Source organism: Octopus sinensis, linkage group LG4 (genome assembly GCF_006345805.1).
Source record: "Octopus sinensis linkage group LG4, ASM634580v1, whole genome shotgun sequence".
Taxonomy (NCBI): Eukaryota; Metazoa; Mollusca; class Cephalopoda; order Octopoda; family Octopodidae; genus Octopus; species Octopus sinensis.
This window is the reverse complement of record NC_043000.1, coordinates 17,077,828-17,102,568: the sequence shown is the minus strand read 5'-3', so window position 1 is coordinate 17,102,568 and position 24,741 is coordinate 17,077,828. Positions and strand designations below refer to the sequence as shown.

General features: G+C 39.2%; 1 protein-coding gene and 2 long non-coding RNA genes across 4 annotated transcripts in view; 2 read left to right on the top strand and 1 right to left on the bottom strand.

Moving 5' to 3' along the window:
- Positions 1-24,741, top strand: part of LOC115210251 (titin) — a 626,493-nt gene that overhangs the window by 82,785 nt on the left and 518,967 nt on the right. Inside the window, exon 1 of one of the 2 annotated variants that reach the window (XM_036501827.1) lies at positions 1,502-2,025. The exons of the other annotated variant lie outside the window; for it this stretch is intronic. Coding sequence (XP_036357720.1) covers positions 1,966-2,025 — 60 coding nt within the window. The 5' untranslated portion in view covers positions 1,502-1,965. Of the gene's footprint in view, positions 1-1,501; positions 2,026-24,741 lie in introns of those variants that run through there. 2 annotated transcript variants of the gene reach the window in all.
- LOC118762888 lies at positions 1,430-24,484 on the bottom strand. Its single transcript, XR_004998639.1, has 3 exons — positions 24,462-24,484; positions 13,495-13,502; positions 1,430-1,546 (listed from the first exon to the last, which is right to left on the bottom strand). It is a non-coding gene; the product is annotated as an uncharacterized LOC118762888 (long non-coding RNA).
- Positions 11,668-13,445, top strand: LOC118762889. Its single transcript, XR_004998640.1, has 2 exons — positions 11,668-11,914; positions 12,137-13,445. It is a non-coding gene; the product is annotated as an uncharacterized LOC118762889 (long non-coding RNA).

Sequence of the window (24,741 nt, the reverse complement as noted above, 5' to 3'; positions counted from 1 at the left end):
AACAGACAGAGAAAGAGAAGAAAATTCCTAGTCTCGAAAGTGTGTATATGTCTGCGTGAGTGGGTTATGTATGTATGTGTGTGTGTGTGTGCGTGAGAGAGAGAGAAAGAGAGACAGACAGACAGACAGACAAAGAGAAGAAAATTATTAGTCTCGAAAGTGTATATATGTCTGCGTGAGTGGGTTGTGTATGTATGTGTGTGTGTGTGTGTGAGACAGAGAGAGAGAGAGACAGACAGACAGACAGAGTGCATAAGCGAGCGTGCGTGCGTGCAGTAAAACGAGAGACTGAAATTGCAGGAAGATGAAGTGTGAGAGAGTCGGAGAGAGAGAGAGAGAGAGAGAGAGAGAGAGAGAGAGAGAGAGAGGAGAATAAAGCTGCGAGGAGAGAGAGAGAGAGAGATTGAATGAGAGAATAAAAGAATGAAAGATATAATGATAATATAATAACAATATTAAGTAGGAGAAAGATATAAGTGAGAAAAAAACTGACTTTAAAGAAACAAATAAAATTAAAACTATTAGAGATAGAAAGAGAGAGAGAGAGAAGGAGAGATACACAGTGTGACGGGGGTCGATTTGTGTGGGACAACAAAAAAATAGTGAAAGAACCGCCCCAGACACAGACGATAGATGGATAGTTAAATAGAGAGAGAGAGCGCGAGAGAGAGAGAAAAGAAGAAAAAGAGGATAGTGTAAAATAAGACGGGTTTATTATTATATACATATCATACATACACACAGATACATATGCACACATAGATAGATAGATAGATAGATAGATAGATAGATAGATAGATAGATAGATAGAGAGAGAGAGAGAGATAGATAGATAGATAGATAGATAGAGAGAAAGAGAGAAGAGAAGAAAAAGAGGATAGTGTAAAAATAAGACGGGTTTATTATTATATACATATCATACATACACACAGATACATATACACACATAGATAGATAGATAGATAGAGAGATAGATAATCGTATTGAGCCCTCTACGTATAGAGAGAGGGGGACAGAGAGAAGAAAAAAGTGAGACGGCATAGCGACGGTTTTTTGGCTGACTGTCATCCTGTACTCCCCTCGTTGCCAGCGAAATGGTATGTGCCGGCTGTCTGAGCAACTCGTTGCTTCTTCCCCAGCTGGGCATTCAGCAAGGCAGGGCGTGAATTGTGTCGGACACACAGACTGACTAAAAGAGGGACAACGGCAGCATCTAAGCCAACTCTGAAAAAAAAAGGACACCGCTCGGCAGGAAACCGGGTACCTTGAAGTGGACATACAGAATTATTGTAGTACCCGGTTACTCTATGTGAAAGAAAACAAATACAGGCTACCATCGTTATATGTATATACATATAGGAGTATATATCCGTTATATACACTGTGATTATGAAAGAGATCTTTTACTATTTAACAACTTAAAAAGCTCTGTTGGATTTCGAAATTTCGTGTTATCTGCAAACATATAGCTACACAAACATGCATTGATATCCCCACAAATTATATATACTCGTCACCCAATTTACAATTATACACGCTTTCACAGCTATACATACATAAATACATACTTACATACATACGTACATACATACATTGATACTGTCACAAATATATACTCACTCATACCTACATACAAATACATGTTTTTACTACAGAATATTAGTGAAGGAAAAAAAAATACAATTTAAATATTTATCTAAAACACACAAAAGTATAATTAATTGCTCTGCATATCAAAATAGCCACAAGGAATCATTGTTACATAATATTGTGATATAATATTTATTTCTCCCTCCCACACACATATATACACACATATATATATAGCTGTTATCCCATAAATCGCATTCCCCCACTACTAATATAGCCTTTACATTATTCCATACTTTTTTCGAACAAAAGAGTGAAAGAAAAAAAGTTGTTCTTTTTAAAACTATCAAAAGTACAAATCGTCACTAAACAACCATGAAGTCAGCTAAACTTGCTGTGAGCAGTGAAGGTAGCCCAGAGACAAAAATCGACCAGGTTTGTCTAACCTATTATATCTATACATATGTACATGCATGCATATATATATATATATAGTTTGTATATATATATATAAACTTTATATTTATCCATTTGGTGGAGAGGGACAGATTTTGTGTGGGCCTGCAGAAAAATAGGGTGGGACAGATTTTTGCCCTCCACAAACCTCTTTCTGTATTTTATCAGATTGACTGTTTTCGAATTCCCCTTCTCCACCAAAAATTTATCTTAAAAAAAAAAAAAAAAGTTATGCATATTTTTTGCAGATTCATAATCTCAGATATTTAAAACCTACACAGGAAAAAAATAGTTTTCAAAAGAAAGTTAAAACTGAAAAAAAAAAAAAATGGATGAGAGGCAAGAAAAAAAAAAATCACCCTGATTAGAAATTTAGGATCTTTTCCTTTAAACTGCCGTTCAAAAGGAAAAGATCCGAAATTTAATATTTTATTATTGTTTCTTTTGTGTACAATCGTAATATACGATGTTTTAAGACCTACATATCCCAAGAAATTATGGTTTTTGGCGCACTGGATAATTTCCGACTCTATTCTATAGGAACGCCTGTATGATTGTATGTAAGTGCATGTATATATATATATACGCGATTGTGTATACGTGTATTTTCAAGATATTTTCTAATGTTATATATGTTAAATTCGTTTCACTAAACCCAGAAAAATATTCAAACTCGTATTCAGATACTTCACACCCGTTCTTTTTTATGCTTGTGTGTGTGTGACCACACCTTTTTAAACTCCTGTTTTATACAAATATACATACACAAACACATATATATATAGCTTTTCATTATACCGGTTTTTTCCTACACAAACTCTACGTATATTTCTTTCTCATACAACACTGTGTGTGTGTAAAGCTGTTTGTATTTGGGGTAACTATCATGGATTCGTCCTCGTTTTAATTTTTCTTAGGCCACAATAGGGGAGCAACAGTGGAGGCTACCTAACTTCCCATAGTACCATAGTGAGCTGCTCCCATAGCAACAGTTAGCACCCTAGAGTCTGACTCAACCAGACTACGAGACTGCACCTTGAGTCCTCACATACAAAAATAACTGGCTAGTGGGGCTAGTTGCTAGGGACTCTCCTCTATGGACCCTTCATTATAACAATTAGTTCCCAAGGGTCAGTGCAAATGCCTTTCATGACCCTTTTAACTAACAGCTCCATACGTCCATCCATCCCAACATGAGTTAGATCGTATCCAGTTTGCAAATTTCGTAAAAGACACTCATTATTGTCCCGAGATCAATTTATCTTTTACCTTTCTTCCTGGGATCGATAAAATGAATTACCATTCAAGTATTGGGGTCGATTTAATCTGTTGTTCTCTTCAATATTTCACCACCTTTGTGCCTATGTTACAAACATAGAGGCACAAAGGTAAGTGAATTAGGGGAATCATTAGAACATTGGGGGGGGGGTGCTTTTCGTTCTGAGTTCAAATCCCACTGCGATCAATTTTGTCTTTCATCCTTTTGGGGGTCGATAAATTAAGTACTAGTTGAGCACTGGAGTCGATGTGATCGACTAAACCCCCTTCCTAAAAAAATTTCAGATCTTGAACTGGCAGAAATGTTAGCACGCCGAGCAAAATGCTTAGCGGCATTTCGTCCGTTTGTAAGTTCTGAGTTCAAATACTGCCGAGGTCGACTTTACCTTTCATTCTTTCGAGGTCGTTGAAATAAGTACCTGTTGAGAAGTGGGGTCGATGTGATCGACTAACCCCCTCCCCTCATATTTTCAGGCCTCGGGTCTATAGTAGAAAGAATTATTATTATTGAAGCGGCGAGCTGGCAGAATCGTTAACACGCCGGACGAAATGCTTAGCAGTATTTCGTCGTCTGTCTTTCAGTGTTCTGAGTTCAAATTCCGCCGAGGTCGACTTTGCCTTTCATCCTTTCGGAGTCGATAAAATGAGTACCAGTTGTGTACTGGAGTCGATGTAATCGACTATCCCTTCCTTTTATGCCTATAGTAGAAAGGATTAAGGCGGCGAGCTGGCAGGATCGTTAACTTGCCGGTCAAATTGTTTAGCTGTATTTCATCCGTCTGCACGTTTCGAGTTCAAATTCCTCCGATGTCAACTTTGCCTTCTATCGTTTCGGGGTCGATAAATTGAGTATTAGTTGCGTGCTGGGGATCTAATCGACTGGCTCCCTCTCCAAAAGTTTCGGACCTTGTGCCTAGAGTAGAAAAGCGATTTGAAAGAATCGTTAGCACACCGGACAAAATGCGTTGTAGCATTTCGTCCGTTTTTACGTTCTGAGTTCAAATTCCACCGAGGTCAGCTTTACTTTTCAGCCTTTCGGAGTCGATCAAATAAGTACCAGTCAAGTACTGGGGGGGGGGGAAGACTTCCTTTTGTACCCCCACAAAAACACCCATCCTTTCCCTGGGGTCTATGTAATCGACTTAGCCCCTGCCCCCTAAAATTTAACCTTTATGTCCATTTCATATTTGAAAGAATTATCTGTGTTCTTTTCGTTGAGAGTTCATATCCCGCCTAGGTTCGACTTCGACTCACATCGTTCCAGCTTTGATAATGTACCAGTAATGTACTGGGGGTAGACTTAATCATCTGCATTTTTCTCCCCTCAAAAAAAAATAATAATAAATGGATGTTTGACTTTGCTTCTTAAATCTTTATTAATATTAAATAAATAAAGAAATTATAAGCCTGTCGCTTTACCGAAGATTGGATCTTTGAATTCGCTCATGCCATGCTTTTGGCATATCAGTCCTGTTAATTCGTAGCATATAGATTTCTTTAAACATATTTGTGAGACACGGAACGGTCAAATTTCTAGGTTACTATTTTTTGTGCCTCTCTCGGTATACGGGACTTTTTTTTTTCACTGTATCATCCGTGGGTGTGTCTTTTCCAGCTATATACTTCATAGACACAGAACTTCGGGTGGGTGTGCCTTCGTGTAAATACACAAATATTTGTGTACAATCATATAGGTATGGCATCTCTTTCTCCCCCACTCTCTCTCATATATAGTGTTTGTGTGTGTGTGTGTACGTGTTTAACATATATTGTGTTGTAACGATTAAATGCATTGGTTTACTAGTGTGGAAAATGTTAGCTGCGTATGCATTCACTGTATGCGCATGTATGTGTAGTGAATCTTAAGTTTTGACTGCACCCTTGTCTGGCTTTGTTAATAGTAGATGTGGTGGTGGTGGTAATAATAGCTTAGTAGTCGTGATATGATTGTAGCGGGGATATGGGGTTATACAAACTAGCTGTGGCAGTGTTGTTATGATCCCATTACCAAGGTTATTATATGGACTTAGGATAAATAATGTGGTGGTATGAAGTTGCAAGCATCAATTACCGTAATAGCAGTCATAACATCTGTTGTAGTAATGGTGGCGGACCAGTTGTGGCAGTGGTGTTGGTAGTATGACCTTAAATGGCTGAAAGATAACTCTTTATCACAGGTTACTACTGGTAACATTCCTAGGTACCAATTCTTTATAAGATGAACTGAGGGGTTCTTCAGACTGAACCCATGACTATAGGCCATGTAAATTACATGGGAAAAACTTTATACCCTCAAACTCCCAGCTGTCTCTAGGGAAAGAGCTAGGTAGAAATGTGAATTCTATTGGATTGGTACCTGCCTGGGATGACGTTAATCTCTGATCTAGAATATATTGTTCTGTCACACAAGCACAATGAAATACTAGCAATGGATTTGAGCCCGTGACCTAAGAGCAAGTAGTCTAATATCTTAACTACTCAACCATTTTCTCTGGGCTTATTATCTGCTATTGAAAAAGTGATTTTCTTTTTAGTTTCATCCTCTAATCCAGATTTTATATATCAATTTATTCATTTATTGCCAGCGCCGCCCCGACTGGCTTCTGTGCCGGTGGCACATAAAAAGCGCCATCCGAACGTTGCCAGCGCCGCCTTGGCTGGCTTCCGTGCCGCTGGCACGTTAAAAGCTCCAACCGATCGTGGCCGAAGCCGGACCCCCCCCTGGCACCTGTGCAGGTGGCACGTAAAAAGCACCCACTACACTTGCGGAGTGGTTGGCATTAGGAAGGGCATCCAGCCGTAGAAACTCTGCTAGATCAGACTGGAGCCTGGAGCAGCCCCTGGCTTCCCAGACCCCGGTCGAACCATCCAACCCATGCTAGCGCGGAAAACGGACGTTAAACGATGATGATGATGATGATGATTTATTTGATGAGGCAAAGAAGGAAAAATATAAGTGACTGTGACTGACACATCTTCAGGATGCTTTAAAAGAAACAGAGCTGCTTAATCAGCCTTGAAAGACTGGAAGGTGACGTTGATACGAAGCACTGTGTCAAAACAGCCGTTATCAGGATGTTAGTAAAAGTTCATGTTGACATATTTAATGCAGGGAGCATTGAACAAGATAACTAGAAATAGTTATGCAAAAAAGGGGGCGGGGAAACAAACAACAATATTAGGTAACTACTAGTATTCAGCTTTCTTTTTTTTCTGGCATGAGTAACCACTCTAGACATGTTTAGCATTATTCTGACCTCACCAGCAAAGAATTGCTATCACTGTACTTGCTGAAGTAGTGATGGAAGAATTATGAAGTAACTGTACCAGATGTGTACATTGTTATGTGCAGTCTTGCACAATTACTTTCAAATGCTGTAGTCAAGTAAAATAATTTGGAGAATCTGAATTATTTATCAAAATTGGTTTTATGATATGCAAACCAAAGTAGAACAAGCAGAATTGTTAAAGCATCATGCAAAATGCCTAACAGTATTTCTTCCACCTTTTTATATACAGAGTTCGAATTTTTCCGAGACCAACTTTGTCTTTCATCCTTTCAGGGTCAATAAAATAAGTACCAGTCAGTTAGTGGGTGTTGGTGTTATTAGCTGTACCCCCAATAAAAGAAATATATATATATATATATATTTCAGGCCTTGTGCATTGAATTATATACAAACCACCTTTCTTTTTAATAACTAAAATTAACTTACCTTACAGATCATAACTGACTATATTTTAGTACGATTTGAATTCTGGACTGTTAGTCCACAAATATGAGTTTTAGTGTTTAATGTTATATACTGTGTATACTAACTATACCAAATTGAGCTAATAAGAGCAAGTTTGTGTGGTTAGTCAACATGTGGAAAAGGTTAACCCAATCCCTTGCAAATCACGTCCTACTGACTAACAAAAATTATAGGATTACATTGGATCATGTAGTTTTAAATATATGTGTGTATATATAAAAGTTTGGATGATTACTGCTGAAATATCTTTTTTGGCCATAGGCCTACAGGATTAGGGCTGTCCTGGGGTTAAACAACAAGAGTCTAGCATGACATAAGAGTTCCTAAGTAGGCTAAGAGATTGTTCATGAGTTATTTGAGACTCAAGTAGTGAAGTGCCTTAATCAATAACAAGCATGCATGCACATATATTGGTTAAAAAGCACAATAAATCTGAAGATGTTTGATTTCACAGTTGAATAGTAATTTTCCATACTGCAGAAATGTCTAGCCATGATGAATATTGAGGATGGTATGTTCGTGTATACACACACATACACAAGCTGACACATTAACCTACATGTATACAATATTGCGCTAACCAGATGTGATCTTTTACAGAGTAGTTAGTGTAGGCAGTACTCTTCTTCTGATTATACCACTTTTAAAGCTATCGTTGATTGAGAATTATCTTAATTCAAGGGCCTCAGATGAGGTAGAGAACCCCGAACTCACTATACTATACTCATGGGGCACTTGTAATAAATAACAAATGCACCATGCGTACGTTCACGGAGTTAAGTACTAGTTCACTTAATGTAGTGAACTAAAAATTATCGATAATCAATTGGAATTATATATATAGTGAAAAGAGATGTCGTTAGCATTAATGGAAGAATTCTTCTCCAAATATGCAAGTAAGAAAACATCAGGATTTTAGTTAAGTAGAAATTAAATGAAGATATGCAAAAGTGAAGGATTTCGTTAGAGCTTTGGAGGCAGAGGTGATGAGACCATATGTATTTCAGTCTTATTAGACCATCTCTTTCTCTTGTGCCCTTTTCAAGCCTAGCCAGGCTCATGGGCCCGGTTTCCTGGTTTCTGTGGCGTATGTGTTCCCCCCCAGCTGGATGGGACGCCAGTCCATCGCAGCGTTTTCTCAAGAAACAGGAAGAAAGCGTGAGAGAAAGTTGGGGTGAAAGAGTACAACAGGGGTCGCCACCACCCCCTGCCGGAGCCTCGTGGAGCTTTAGGTGTTTTCGCTCAATAAACACACACAACGCCTGGTCTGGGAATCGAAACTGCGATCCTCTGACCACGAGTCCGCTGCCCTAACCACTGGGCCATTGCACCTCCACTATTCGACCATCAGTGAAGCCTAATTAATATACAGTTCTCAAGACTATAGCACAAATAGAAAATATAGTCTTTGATGTAAAAATTCCATAGAAGTGAAATAGTGCAATGGAGAAATTATAAGTCATGCACTGCAATATACTGCAGGTATTTCATAATGTTTCTGGGTTGAATATTTTATCTACTTGCTTCTATTTATCTACTTTATTTAGAGGTAATAAGTACCTGATTATCTCTGCATTGTTACCTATCATAGATAACATTCTAATCAGAAAACAGTGTTTCTGTTATAGATCAGTTTTTTTTTTCCACATTGTCTGTCATTGTCAGGAATAAAAACGATAAACGTCGCCTTTTTCAAGCCTAGCCAGGCTTATGGGCCTGGTTTCCTGGTTTCTGTGGTGTAGGTGTTCCTCCCAGCTGGACGGGACGCCAGTCCGTCGCAGAGTTACTCAAAAGACAGGAAGAGAGAGTGAGAGAAAATTGTAGCGAAAGAGTACAACAGGGGTCGCCAGCACCCCTGCCGGAGCCTTGTGAAGCTTTTAGGTGTTTTCGCTCAATAAACACACACACCGCCCAGTCTGGGAATCGAAACCGCGATCCTCTGACCGTGAATCCGCTGCCCTAACCACTGGGCCATTGCTCCTCCACATTGTCAGGAATAGCTACTAGATAATCTGAGGGAAAGTCAGATGTGATACCGATGATCTGTCTACAGAAAGATTTTTCCCATATTTATTATAGGTTGACTATCTAGATATGTAGTCTCAACTTGAAGTATCAGTAATAAATTGCTCCTCTCCATAGGTTTACTATCTTGACCTGCTGTGATTCACTTGTGTTAATGTACTATCTCAAATTGTGTTTAACGATATCTTTGTATCTCAGTTGGGGATACACTCTGATATCTCGTACCTCTAGTCAGCAGAGAAAATAGTATTTGCAGGTTGCCACTTGATATCTCTCATCCATAACATCATAAAAGCAGAACTAAGCAGTGACCCTTACAAGCCCTTGAAGTTTAAGTAAGGCATTTGTATTTACAAGGAACACATTTGTGTGCAAAAATCCAACAAGTACAGAATGTCTTGGTTCAGTAACACAAAAGGTCTGCACAGGTTGAGGGCTGTAGCACTGCCAAGATATTATTAGTAGTTGTGTGGGCAGAAGTATTAGAAATTATTTAATTAGTTGAAATATAATCAGACATGCAGTAAACAAAACTATTCAGAGACACTCCAGTTTGTCTTTATATATATATGTATGTATGTATACACACATACACACACATAATAACGCTATTGGTTGCTCATATATTTGGGACAGTGCTACTGGCTACACACACACACACACACACTGTAGCACATCCAAAAGAAGGTCTTCAGCTGATTGGGAATGATTCATTCACCAACACACTACAACCATTGGCTCATAGGCATTCTGTTTCTTCTCACTGTCTCTACTACTACTACTACTGCAGCAGCAGTATTATCTGTTTATCTGAACTAGCATGTGTGTCTTAACATCTCACCAAACTTAATTCATCAACCCCTATCTCTCGTAATCCCACCACTCCCTTACCACATCTTACTTACCAAACCTTATATTAAAATCTATATCCAATCCTTCTTGCTTAGAATTGCATCCCTCTAAAATTCACTTTCTGCCTGTGTTTCTCTTACATTCACCAGCCTACAACAGTTCAGGGTGAACATTAACCATATAGATTGGTTAGCAAAGTCCTACAGAAAGCCATAGGCTCTTCCCCACCCCCTCATCTCCTTTATTCTATGTGCTAATATTTTTATTAACTACAAGTTCTGTGTTAAGGTCAGTGCTTATCATTGCTTTTATAGCATGAAGCAGAATTTTTACCTGCGCAGAATAAAAGACTATTCCTGACTACAGCTAAGTGAACTGAGGCAATGTAGAATATACTATGCCACTACAGATTGCTTGGTAAAAAGTAAATCTCCCACAGTATAGACCCTAATGTATAAGTAACATTCCAAGATGGTTCCTTAGGTGAACTGAAGTAATGTAGAATATAATGTCCTGTTAAATAATCCAACAAAATGCCTGTAGTAGATTTGATCTTGTGATTTACAAGCAAGTAGTCCAATATCTTCACCAGTTGACCATCCTGAACTTGGAATGTCATTGGACTGTGTTGTATGATTCAAGTTTCTCTTGTGCTAGGTCATGAGATATATCTGTCTTTAAGTTAGGACACCTGTCAATGCAGGTAATATCTTTTTTCTCTATTTCAAGCTAACAAAACCTTTGTCACTTTAATCATTGTACTGCTCTTGCCATACCATTTTGAGTAGAACTACTCTGGGATAGAACTACTCAGAAACATGGAATCTGAGGGAACTTGTGATGGTCATATTTCCGGAGCCTATAATGGGTCTCAGGCTTATTGTAAACAACCATTGTAAGCAATTTGGCATTTCCTTCCAAATTCTTCCACCCATGATACTTTTCACGGTCACTTCAACAAGTCTCCTGCTTTCAGAACAGTCCGTATATTTAGTATTTCTCATTTATGTTGCCATTATAAGTCTGGGATCTGTTAATGGTTGTACCAGTAGAAGAATTTGTTCAATTCAATTGTGTGAGGAGTGAAGAATTGTATAGAGCTCTTGCTCTTTGGCTATGATCTAAAAAAAACTATATTTACAGCTGGGTAGATTCAGAGCTCTCTTAACAACATTACCCTGTTGCAAAGCTATGCATTGAGACCTATATATATATATATGTGTGTATTGACCACAAACCATAGCATACATGGATTACCATTGGACCCTTAAGCCCATGGGATCCCCCTCTCGGCAACTACTTTTCATGCTCATGCATGGGTGGATAGGAATGAATGTCACTGTGCATTTACATCACTTTCTGAGTAGTGTTTTTGAGAAAATCTCGTCTAGGTTAACCAAAGCACAAAGAATGGAATTTGGTCGACAGAAACTGTAGGGAAGCTCGTTGGAGGCACCGTTTCTGTTTGGCACAAGGCTAGCAATTCGAGGAGATGGGACAAACCGATTATACCGACCTCAGTACTTGACTAATACTTTATTTTATCGACCCCAAAAGAATGAAAGGCAAAGTTGAATTCGGGCTCTATAGAGTTGGAAAGAATTCCACTATTTTATCCGATGCAGCAACGATTTTGTTAGCTCAATGAATATTGAAACAGGTACATCAAGCCGGTATCAGGATAAGAAGAGCTGACCCCTCCCCCTTTTTTCTGTTGATTGAATTAGAAGAGGAAGAGTGGCGGCACGCGTGAATCTTTTCAACGTTCCCGGGACAGGTGGGAGTAGGTTTTCATCAGACCGTAGGTAGATCTGGTCCGAATGCTTGCAATAGACCGGATTCCGTAATATAAGGCACCTAAAGTGCCAAGCAGTGGTGGTGTCAACAAACCGGGCGACGGATCAAGTTGTCAGCTAAATTGTCAACTCAACGAATCTGTTGTGATTATGGGCTATGGGGTCGAGCTGGCAGAAACGATAGCGCACCGGGCGAAATGCTTAGCTGTATTTCGTCTGTCGTTACGTTCTGAGTTCAAATTCCGCTTGGTCCACTTTGCCTTTCATCCTTTCGGGGTCGATAAATAAAGTACCAGTTTCGCACTGGGGTCGATGTAATCGACTTAATCCCTTTGTCTGTCCTTGTTTGTCCCCTCTGTGTTTAGCCCCTTGTGGGCAGTAAAGAAATATATTAGACATGAATTGTCCGATCGAGCAGTCCTAATGTCTAAGGCCACAGAATCCAGTATGCCGTGTGTGTGTGTTGAGGTGGCTGCTATTTCTAAGATCAAGCGCCCATGTAAAGACTCGTTCGTTGGCTCGATTTATTGGGATTTTGAGACGGTTGATACCCCTCACCTACAATGTATTCTTTCATATTCAAACAAGAAATAAATAAAGTGTCTTTATTTTTTTTTTAGCGGTTCTTAAATGCTCAGCTAAAAGAAAGTGTCTTAGAGGTTGTTGGAATTTAACTGACATTCATGTCAGTAAAATTGATTCTAATGACCAAGCATTCGGTAATACGACGCTGTCTTATAATAAACAACGTAACAGTGGACACCTTAATTTATTAAATGAAATTTAACCACTGGATGATGTGGTGATGAGGGCATTCTTGATTTTTGTAGGTGGAGATATCCAGGAAGACATTAAATGTATTTTCTTTTTAAGACGACCGCTCGACTTGCTAGAAATAGTATCCAAAATGCTTTCCTATCACACCCTATGAAGTAGGGATATCCTTGTTGGTTCGTAGTGTATGACGGCATTTTTGTTGAATGAGTGAAGAATGTTGCCCGGCTGGGACGAGCGATGATGAATTCTGTATTAGGTCGCCTCTTATAACAACTCCGAATGTTTTAAAATGACTCTGTCACGCCGTGAATATTTGAATTTTAAATACGCAACACATCCGAGTTCGCACACACATACACAGAGAGAAAGTGAGCCTCGCTACATAGCCGTTCAGCATGCTAGAAATGGCAGCTAAATTTCCCATGGCCCACGTATTGCCATCTTAAGAAAGAAAAAAACTGTTTTGAATATATTGTCTGAAAATAAGATGAGATGATCATAATTGAAGCGGATTGGTCACATCTATTTGGTCAGAATTGACCTGTGACCACTTAAATAACAACAAAAACGCTCATTCACATGTAGTGTTAAAGTAAATGGATTTGGATCTCCGTCAGTTTCAACGATGATTGTTCCAGTTATTCAATCAACTGAATAAAAGTATATGTGGTTGATTGAACATTTTACATGCATTTGTACCTTTATTTGTACTAAATCCCAGGTGGAATTTACGCTCTTTGAATCACAGGTACAGTGTCCCCTTGACAGAATCAGTGTGTCAGTGTAACTGGACGGAAATTTTTGCATTACACACACGTAAGGTCCATCGGACTCCTTTCTGCAATTTCGGCACCCCATGAATTCTCTCAAATCAGAACTATCGTCCTTTAAAAACCGCCACAAAAAAATGATAAAAGCGTGGGGGTAGATAGAGGAGGTCACATTGGTTGGTATATTGTATATACTTACACATCTGTCTACTGGGTCACATTGTGTTAAAATGAAAGGCTGTTTGTGCGGTCATGTCACCCACATACGCAAATCTTTCAGTGTTTGGGAGTGAACTAGGACATCCCACTGACAAAATTGTCAGTGAAAGTAGCTTTGGATGTTTTGTCTTCACAATGACAGCGACATTCACGTACGCACCTTACACACACACACACATAGATATCTCGCTCCCTTTCTCTCTCTCTATATATATATGGACATGTCTATGTCAGTATAAAATGTGCGTACTGATTCACTGTCCTAAATAATATTGAAAATAATGATAATTGTAGTATTAGTAGCTATAACCATACCATTCAAGCAATAGTGGTGGCGGCAACGAGTGTAATAAATGGGTTGTTTGCTGGTTTTTGGTAGGTCAAGATAAATGGAAATCGAAACCGAGTCAACTTGCAACAGTACTGGGACCAACAAGCTAGCCTCTAAGCGACCGCTCCGTGTGCTAGAAATAGTTGCCGGATTTCCTTCATCACTCTCTTAGCAGGAAACTTTGAATGATGTGATCCGAGATACTTTTTTTGCCTTTCAGGATTTAGTCAATCGGATCGATCCCAGTTCTTATTTCAGACAACAGCATAAACTATATCTATTTCTTTACTACCCACAAGGGGCTAAACACAGAGAGGACAAACAAGGACAGACAAAGGGATTAAGTCGATTACATCGACCCCAGTGCGTAACTGGTGCTTAATTTATCGACCCCGAAAGGATGAAAGGCAAAGTCGACCTCGGCGGAATTTGAACTCAGAACGTAGCGGCAGACGAAATACCGCTGAGCATTTTGCCCGGCGTGCTAACGATTCTGCCAGCTCGCCAGCGTAAACACACACACATTCGAATTTTTTTTTTTTTTTTTTGTGGAATGAGAGGCAAGTTTCTTTTTTCTTTTTTTTGGACCGGGAGGACGGTAGTGAGGTTATAGGGCCTTACTTCGGTTGAGAGTAAACACGATAAAATTTTGTCCCTCCACACAGAGAATTTCCGCCTGTCAAATTTCACTCATGAGGCATCGACCAACACTAGGAGGCTATGTAAGAACAAAGGTGAAACGCAGTGGAACCGAACCTGGAATAACCTGATTACGAAGTGAGCTTCTTAACCACACAGCCATGCGCAGGCCTTTCAAAAAGGAATAGGTGACAATGGCTGATTAATAAAGGGCTAACTTGGAGCTAAACCAGAAAAGGAAGAACACATCTTTCCACAGGTGTCAGAAAATAAGCGTGCACACATCTGGAACGTCTTTGATCATGGGTCTGTCCTAGAACTAAAGAATTTTTCAATTATTGCATTAATTTGCCTTATTTTAGTTTCTCTCTGTTATCTTATCCAAATGTTCCGATCTAGGACGCGTAGGGGATGAGTTGATCAATGTTATAACTCCTATTGCAACCAGGACGCCTTTTTGTGGACACCCTATCTGCTGGAAGTAGCAGTTAAATGCACCACATACGGCGGTTTTACATTTAAAAAAATTAAGGATAACGTAATACGGAGTACGTTATTCCTGGAAATAAAACGAAGTGGTCATATCTGGAATGCCCTTGACCACTCGTCTGCTCGATCAGAGTCGATGTGGATGAGGGTGCTAAAGAAAGTACTGCAGCTACCATTTTTCATGATGGTTTGTTTTGGACAGGTAGACAGTCTACGAAATCAAAAGCTATTAAATACAGATTGATAAATTATTTTATTAGTAGCCATAAGTAATTTTTTTCATCATGTTTCGGCAGCTAAAACTTCAGCTCCACTTATCGCCGGAACATTTGCTTCTTTATCTCTACTCTATAAATACTCTGATAGTCCTTGATCTTGCCGGTCTTTTTTTCTCTTGTATCACCCTCTTAAGGTTTACTAATCGAGTGGGTCGTCTTTTCTTTATTGTTGTCCCCTTCTGTAAAGTCAAGTCTTACGAGCCTTCCTTGTTTCTCAGATAAATATGATTTTAATTCTTTTAAAATCACCTCTTAAGGTTTACTAATCGAGTGGGTCGTCTCTTCTCTATTGTTGTCCCCTTCTGTAAAGTCAAGTCTTACGAGCCTTCCTTTTTTCTCAGATAAATATGATTTTAATTCTTTTAAAATCACCTCTTAAGGTTTACTAATCGAGTGGGTCGTCTTTTCTTTATTGGTGTCCCCTTCTGTAAAATCATGTCTTACGGGCCTTCCTTGTTTCTCAGATAAATATGATTCTAATTCTTTTAAATCTGCGATCGTTTTTTGTTCTTAGGGCAGCTTCTCATTAATTCAATATATTAAAATGTTGCTTGAGGCCCGTTTTGTTGCTTGGCGCCTATTTTATTGCTTGTTGCTCAGCGTCTTGTTAAACTGTGTGGGAAGAAGAAACTGCAAGTTTGAACGTTTCAAACTGTGATTCTTCGTCAAGAAACATACTGGAAAAAAATGAGAATAAACGAAAAACGATTCTACAGTAGATAAAAGAATATCAGTAAATTTATCCGTGCAAAACTTAGTTTTCAATTGTTATGATATATAAAAAATATATATTGCATTTCGGCGGTAGTTATTCGAGATCTACCTTTCTTATTAGGTATTAAAGGTGAAATTTAAGTCCAGTCTCTATTCTTAGCTAACCTTTTAAGGTTTAAACTGACCCCACTTCTTGTATTTCCTAACAACAGGCCCTTTTATAACTATAACTTCATTCAACGACTATTGAAAAGGTTGCAAGACACAACGAAAATTTTAGACAAAATAAATATGTATGAATGAGTGGCAATCGAACCGGCGAGTGTGTTAAATATTAAGGCACTAAAAGAGAATGACTCTCCCCAGACAATAAAAATTCATATGAAGAGACAAAGCATTAAGCCAATTCTTCTCAGGCGCTCGTTCTTTCTTTCCATTTCGATTCCAGACAACTATCCTGCTACAGCCCACGAGTTTTTGACAGTTTTAAAGCTGAAATAAAAGAAATATTTCATGTTGGACGAAGTATTTCTCTTCTGCTGCCTCTCTCTCTCTCTCTCTCTCTCTCTGTGAAAGAAAATTTTGGCTATTCAGCATTTTACCGTTCGATATATGACTGGATAATTGCTGTTTACTTTTACATAATTGTGTATGTATAGTAGTACTCTTATCAAATCTAGTCACTGCGTGTTACGAGAGAGCCTCTACTTGGTAGCTTGACCTCCTAGAAATAGCATCCAAATCTACCTCAAATCACACCCTGCTATTTCAGAAGCAGAAGTGACCCATAGGATAATTTTCTTTTTCACTTGTATGATCTGGAGAAAGGAGCAGTTCCCATACCATTCGCGGCCCTTCCCAGGCGGGTGAAATTGACGATATCAATGTTCCTCTTGAACCTTTGCTAAGTCAAACACCTAGGTAAGGTATGGGCTGCAAGGGAATTCCAGCAGGCCGACATTCTCAGAAAGAAGGATTAGACGTAGTAATTAGTGAGGGACCTAGGTGCTGGATGCTGAAAAGATGAGAGTGCGAATGGAACGGAAGTACCTATGTGGGTGTGGCATGGGCCCAACCACCTCCGTAGAGTGGAGGCCATTTATTAAGTGGATGAAATGACAGAGCTGGCAATGGGCTCGTAGCCGGATCGTAGTTGTGAGTGACTTTATGCATGTGGTCTTGGATTCGTGTGTGTAGCAGTAATCCCGATCCATATTTAAGAAAAACATTGAGGCCTCACCCAAGTTTTGTCGCATATCAATAATTGTCGGGGGCTGAAGTGTCTTTTGGCTCTGCGGAGAGGGGGGGTCAGTCATCGGTATACTCTTTTACTCTTTTACTTGTTTCAGTCATTTGACTGCGGCCATGCTGGAGCACCGCCTTTAGTCGAGCAAATCAACCCCGGAACTTATTCGTTGTAAGCCCAGTACTTATTCTATCGGTCTCTTATGCCGAACCGCTAAGTGACGGGGACGTAAACACACCAGCATCGGTTGTCAAGCAGTGCTAGGGGGACAAACACACACATACATACATATACATATATACGACAGGCTTCTTTCAGTTTCCGTTTACCAAATCCACTCACAAGGCATTGGTCGGCCCGAGGCTATAGTAGAAGATAGTTGCCCAAGGTGCCACGCAGTGGGACTGAACCCGGGACCATGTGGTTCGTAAGCAAGCTACTTACCACACAGCCACTCCTGCGATTTTATTTTACGGATGTGCTTTCGCCGAGAGATTCCCAGTTAGCACTGTTAGAGATCAGGTTTATTGGATCAAGGCTAACCTGTGACTAAGCAGCAACGTTGATGTTTGGTAAGCCCTTGCTTCCCGTATATCTTTGTTTGCAGATGACCTGAGCTATCTCCCGCCATCAATGGGAACTTTCATATGTATTGAGGGTAGGAGGATTAAGTGATTAGTTTTAGAAGCTTGTTTCAATTCAACAGCAACTGCACACTTACATGAAACAGACTCAACTCTTGTCAAACCAAAAAATAAATTTTCTACAAGGTTACTCAGCCTCCTAAAAATAGCAGTTGTATTTCCCTCAAGTCATACATCTATTGCTTAAGAAAAAAGCAAAGAATATATTAGATATCTTTTCTCCCCCAAAAAACTCAATTATTACGGCTAAAGCGCGTTTGTTTAATCAGCATTTTAAGTGGCAAGCAATGCACTGGAGCCTCTACACACAACCACAGAAATTGTAATTTATTTTAAAGATGTATATTTTCAATAACAACAAATATTTATAGCTTATTATAGTGTTTATTTATAGACAGTAAGCTACAGCAAATATAGATTAGTGTTGGGCCCCTAGAGCCATAGGGCTCTCGGAAAACTGCCTATTGTGGTCGTACCTTGAAACAGCACTGTATATAGGCGTCACTCTCTCTCTATCTCTTCCACACCACACACACAACCCGTTATATATATTTCGTTTTTGTATTTGGTTTGAAAGATTCTTTATGTGAATTCGTGTGTTCAAGCGTATTTTATTGTCTGGGGAGAATCATTCTCTGTTAGTGCCTTATTATTTAACACACAAGGGCTTAAGTCGGTTATATCGACCCCGGTGCGTAACTGGTACTTAATTTATCGACCCCGAAAGGATGAAAGGCAAAGTCGACCTCGACGGAATTTGAACTCAGAACGTTATTTCTTTACCCACAGGGGGCTAAACTCAGAGGGGACAAACAAGGCCAGACAAAAGGATTAAGTCGATTATATCGACCCCATTACGTGACTGGTACTTATTTAATCGACCCCGAAAGGATGAAAGGCAAAGCCGGCCTCGGCGGAATTTGAGCTCAGAACGTAGTGGCAGACGAAATACCTATTTCTTTACTACCCACAAGGGTCTAAACTCAGAGAGGACAAACAAGGACAGACAAATGGATTAAGTCGATTATATCGACCCCATTATGTGACTGGTACTTATTTAATCGACCCCGAAAGGATGAAAGGCAAAGCCGACTTCGGCGGAATTTGAACTCAGAACGTAGCGGCCGCCGAAATACCGCTAAGCATTTCGCCCGACGTGCTAACGATTCTGCCAGCTCGCCGCCTTATCGACTTGGTATATAAATATGTGTAAATAGTCAAACATCGTCGCTATCTTTCCAAATCTTGCATTTTACATGGAATTGTTTGGTCCTCCAAAGTCATCTTGGTGTATAAATCTACTTAGTTTTTTTTTACTGTAACTTTTCGTCTGAAAAATTCGACTTGTATACCGAAAAAATATGGGGGAATATACGGTTGCTAATTCAGATGAGCAGACGCAGTTGCAATGTCTTTGATGTATGTTGACTTGTTCGACTTCTCTTTGAGAAATAGAATAGGTCCTGCCCAAGGAGAGATCGAGATTTTATCTTGTGTTACTGAACGCCAGTATTTCTTCGACTCGCCGATCTGTGTGTGTGTGTGGTGCAATACCTGACATCTCTATAGTGAACTTTTTCAGCTACAGTATGAGAAGTTTGTAAAGTTTGTATGGTGAATGTTTCGTCATAATCAAGATCAAGCGAGTCGTGTCTAATGTGTTTAGTGGTACGTGTTATGTGTGCAACCAGTCTACCATAAACTTGAGTCTTTACAAAAGTTATACTACATCTGAAAACTGACGACATCCTTCACACACACACACACACACGTTTTCAAAAACAGCTGGAAACGGCGACCTTTTCGTGTGTATGTGTTCAGTAGTATATGAAAGATATAGTGTGTGTGTGCTTGTAGTGTAATTCTATATAGAGTACGCTTTTGTGTGTTTGGTGTTGGGGGTGGAATTGTTTAGTTCGCTAAATCCACTACATTTTTGTGTGTCTATATTATGGTTTGCTCCACACACACGCACACACATATAGATATGTGTGTACATATGTGTATATATATATATATATATGCACACACACACACACACACACATATATATATATATATATATGTACACACACACACACATATATATGTACACACACACACACATATATATATGTACACACACACATATATATATATACACACACACACATATATATATACACACACACACATATATATATGTACACACACACACACATATATATATATGTACACACACACACACACACACATATATATATGTACACAACACACACACACACATATATATATATCAAAGAAAGCTGCTTATTAAGTAGTTAAATTAAATAACTTTTACTGAAAGAAAGCTATTATTAAAGTCTAAAATGTCTAGTATATTATTCTTTTACTTGTTTCAGTCATTTGACTGCGGCCTTGCTGGAGCACCGCCTTTATATAGTTATTAGTGTTTGATAAATTCATTCACCCCCCACTTAAAGCTAGCCACACTTTTTTTTTTAATACTATTGAGTGCTTCTTCCGCAATTATGTAACTCCAGCACAATAAATAAATGAATGGATATCTTACATTCGTGGGTGTTACGTGTAATCAGTTAGACAAGGCAGTATAAAATGTCTTAATGTCTGGGCTGTAGTAACAAATATCACATTTATACTCGCTGCTACCAAAGTCATGAACAGTAAGCTGACCCGCCAATCAACTCGGCTAATACCTAATTCACCTAGCTTCCACACTTACTCCCTCCTGTCGGGACCCCATCTACACGCGCCTGGATGAAAGTTGCACTGCCTACAAGTATTCTGTTAGGCGGGGGTGTAGTGTGCCCTCCCCTTGCTTCTACCCTCCTCTCCTTACCGACTTGCAGCTGTCTGTATTACCACAAGACTGACTTAACCATACGTACTTTATCTACCCTCCCCTCAAGGTGAACCAAGACTAGCTCATTATGTACAGGGGTTTCTGTTTTCTTATTGTTGCACGTTATTAAATTTAAGCACAAAAATAGACATTTGAGGTGAGGTGCTTTTTCTTTTATTTTTTATTCTATCATTCATGAGAATTTTAGTGTAAAACAGAGTGAAAGTATTTTTAATTTGATTACTCTTTTTTCTTTTTTCGTTTTTGAGAAAGATAGGCAGCTGCAATTCGCAAGGTGGGGTCGGTTAAACAGATCTAGATATATAGATAAAAACGAGATATGAAGGTGAGAGACCAGGGACGTATGTGCAAAAAAGCAGGGGGTGGGGTTCTTTGACTGACTGACTGACTGACAGGTAAATAGGATAGACACAGATAGGAAAGATAGATTGACCTCTCCGTCCATACTTTCCTCCCTTCTTGTTTCTCGTAATAAACTTTTCGAAGTTCAGCTGAAATCTGGGTCACGCCAGCCATAAAATAGTAGTCGGTACTCTTACTCACTCTTTCGCTCTCTCTCTCTCTCTCTCTCTCTCTCTCTCTCTTTTTTTTTTCTCCTCTCCTACTTTTCTTCATATTAGTTTTCGCAATGGTGTGCCAGCTCCTCGTGTTGGTGTTGGTTGAGCAAACGCTGCCAAATAGTACCATTACCTGTGTGGTGTGGTGAGGTTGGGCTGGGTTTGGTGTATGGACAGCTGTGTTAATGTAATAAATAGCATGTGGGCGGAATGGTATTTACGTTGTGAGTTCAAATTCCGCCGAGGTCGACTTTGCCTTTCATCCTTTCGGGGTCGATAAATTAAGTACCAGTTACGCACTGGGGGGGGGGTCGATGTAATCGACTTAATACCTATGTCTGTCCTTGTTTGTCCCCTCTATGTTTAGCCCCTTGTGGGTAATAAAGAAATAGGTATTTACGTTGTGAGTTCAAATTCCGCCGAGGTCGACTTTGCCTTTCATCCTTTCGGGGTCGATAAATTAAGTACCAGTTACGCACTGGGGTCGATGTAATCGACTTAATACCTATGTCTGTCCTTGTTTGTCCCCTCTGTGTTTAGCCCCTTGTGGGTAATAAAGAAATAGGTATTTAAATTGGGTTGGTGTGTGTTGTTGTTGTTTAGCCCAGATCAACCCTGACCGAACAGACTTAGAAGCTATGGCATTCCAGCCGTGACCGTGCCATCTTTTCACAAATGTCTCGAGAACTGGTTAATCCAATGAGTGTGATTTTAGATATATTTGGTTACTGTTTCTAGCAATTCCAGTGGCCAGAAGAGAGATACCCCCTTTGCTTGTTGTGGGGTGTGTCTGAACCGGTTTAAAATTTTGTTTATTGATTTTATTGTAATGGTTTTTTTTTTCCTTTTTTGGCTTTATTAATTTCTGTACTGACGATAAGGATTTTTACTTAAAGCAAACGTACTCAGGTTTACAAGCAAACTGGCTGAGTCGATAAACTAATTGGAATATCTTGTGGTTCATGAGTTCGAGTCCGTTGCAGGCCATTCATTTTATTTGTTTACTTGCTTACTTTTTTTTTTATCATTTAGCTTATGGAATGGTATTTCAAATTTTATTCCTTTGCTTGTTTCAGTCGCTTGACTGCGGCCATGCTGGAACACCCTCTTGAGTTGTTTTTTTTTAGTCAAAAAGATCGACCCCCAGGACTTATTCTTTGTAAGCCTAGTACTTATCCTATGGGTTTCTTTTTGTCGAACCGCTAAGTTATGGGGACCTAAACACCAAAATCGGTTGTCAAGCAATGGTGGGGGAACAAACACAGACACAAAGATACACACACACGCACACATTGTGTTGGTGTGTGTTGTTGTTTAGTCCAGGTCTTTAGACGGGCTTCTTTCAGTTTCCGTCTACCATATCCCCTGACAAGGCTTTTTACTTGAACCCAGTAGGACAACATACTAAATCCACTCTGGAAGGATTTGAACTCAAAATGAAGAATGACGTAACTAAATACTGCAAAACAGCTTGGTACTCTGTTTCTGCCAACTTGCTGCCGTTAATCCATTTGATACCAACCTGCCCAAGACTTACACATGGTTCTGTGACACAAACCTACTAATTTTAACCCTTTGTCACGTAAACTGGCCATATCCAACCCAAATATTCTTGCTGTTATGTGTTCAAACCAGCCACATCCATTATCTCACATCTATGTTACAATGTTAATCTTAAAAGAAAAAAATCACATCATTGATATCTTGAAGCTATGAGATAAAGCATGGTTAATTCAAAAGAATTTTAATAAATAAGCATTACATTTGATAGAATAATCTGAATGCTAAAAAGCTAAAGTAATATTAATATTGAAATCTTCCATCAAAATTTTATGCTATTTATGTTCCTTTCTTTATTTTTTAAAATCAATTGAAAGAACAGCGGTTTATTGCAACATAAAAATAATAACAAAAGGGTTTATGTTCATGCATTATAAAAAGTCATTTCTAATTTTATTAGACACAAAACCATAAGTTTGTAATAGTTGATGCGATTGACCTTGGTGTATTACTGTTACTGTATTAGCTCTGAAAAAGATAAAATATTAAGTTGACATTGGATGGTTTAAAAACCTGTTAATGTAAGAGGAACTTAATTACACATTGGTTTTAAATTTTGGCACCAGACCAGTAATTTCAGGGTAAAGGGTAAGTTGATTTCTTTGATTCCAGTGCACTACTGGTGGAAGCACTCCGTCGGTTACGACGATGAGGGTTCCGGTTGATCCGAATCAACGGAACAGCCTGCTCGTGAAATTAACGTGTAAGTGGCTGAGCACTCCACAGACACGTGTACCCTTAACGTAGTTCTCGGGGATATTCAGCGTGACACAGAGTGTGACAAGGCCGGCCCTTTGAAATACAGGTACAACAGAAACAGGAAGTAAGAGTGGAGCTTTTTGTGGAGCTTTTAGGTGTTTTCGCTCAATAAACACTCACAACGCCCGGTCTGGAAATCGAAACCGCGATCCTATGACCGCGAGTCCGCTGCCCTAACCACTGGGCCATTGTGCCTCCACGCACTACTGGTACTTGTTTTATCAATCCCAAAAAGGATGAAAGGCAAGGTTGACCTTGATGAAATTTGAACTCAGAATGTAAAAAATGGATGAAATGTCACTAAGCATTTTGCCCAGCATGCAAACCATTCTACCAGCTCACCAAATTAATTTAACTAAATATTGGTTTCAAATTTTGGCACAAGGCCAACAATTTCAGGGGAGGGGTCAAGTTGATTACAACATCCCCAATGCTCAACTGGTACTTATTTTATCAACCCCAAAAGGATGAAAGGCAAAGTTGACCTCGGCAGAATTTGAACTCGGATCATAAGAACAGATGAATATTACAAAGTACTATGCTTTTAATGTTCCACCATCCATCTTTGATGATTCATCTTTTCATGGATTTTACTGATGTAATTAAAGAAAATGGGGTTTTGCTTTCACCAGTGTTGAACAAAAAATTAAGAAAAATAATAAAACTTTATAGTTGTAGTAATAATTATTATTATTTCAAATTCTAGCATGTGACCAATAATTTCATGGATAGAAACAGTAGTCAATTGCATGAAGCTCAGCACTTGACTCTCTCTCTCTCTCTTTTACTTGTTTCAGTCATTTGACTGTGGCCATGCTGGAGCACTGCCTTTAGTTGAGCAAATCAACCCCAGACACACAAACATATGCACACACACACACACACACACACACACACACATATATATACGACAGGCTTTTTTTCAGTTTCTGTCTACCAAATCCACTCACAAGGTTTTGGTCGGCCCGAGGCTATAGTAGAAGACACTTGCCTAAGGTGCTACGCAGTGGGACCGAACCCGGAACCATGTGGTTGGTAAACAAGCTACTTACCACACAGCCACTCCTACACCTGATACTTTATTTTATCACCCCTACAAAAAGTTAAAGGGCAAAGTTGATCTTGGTGGTATTTGAACCCAGA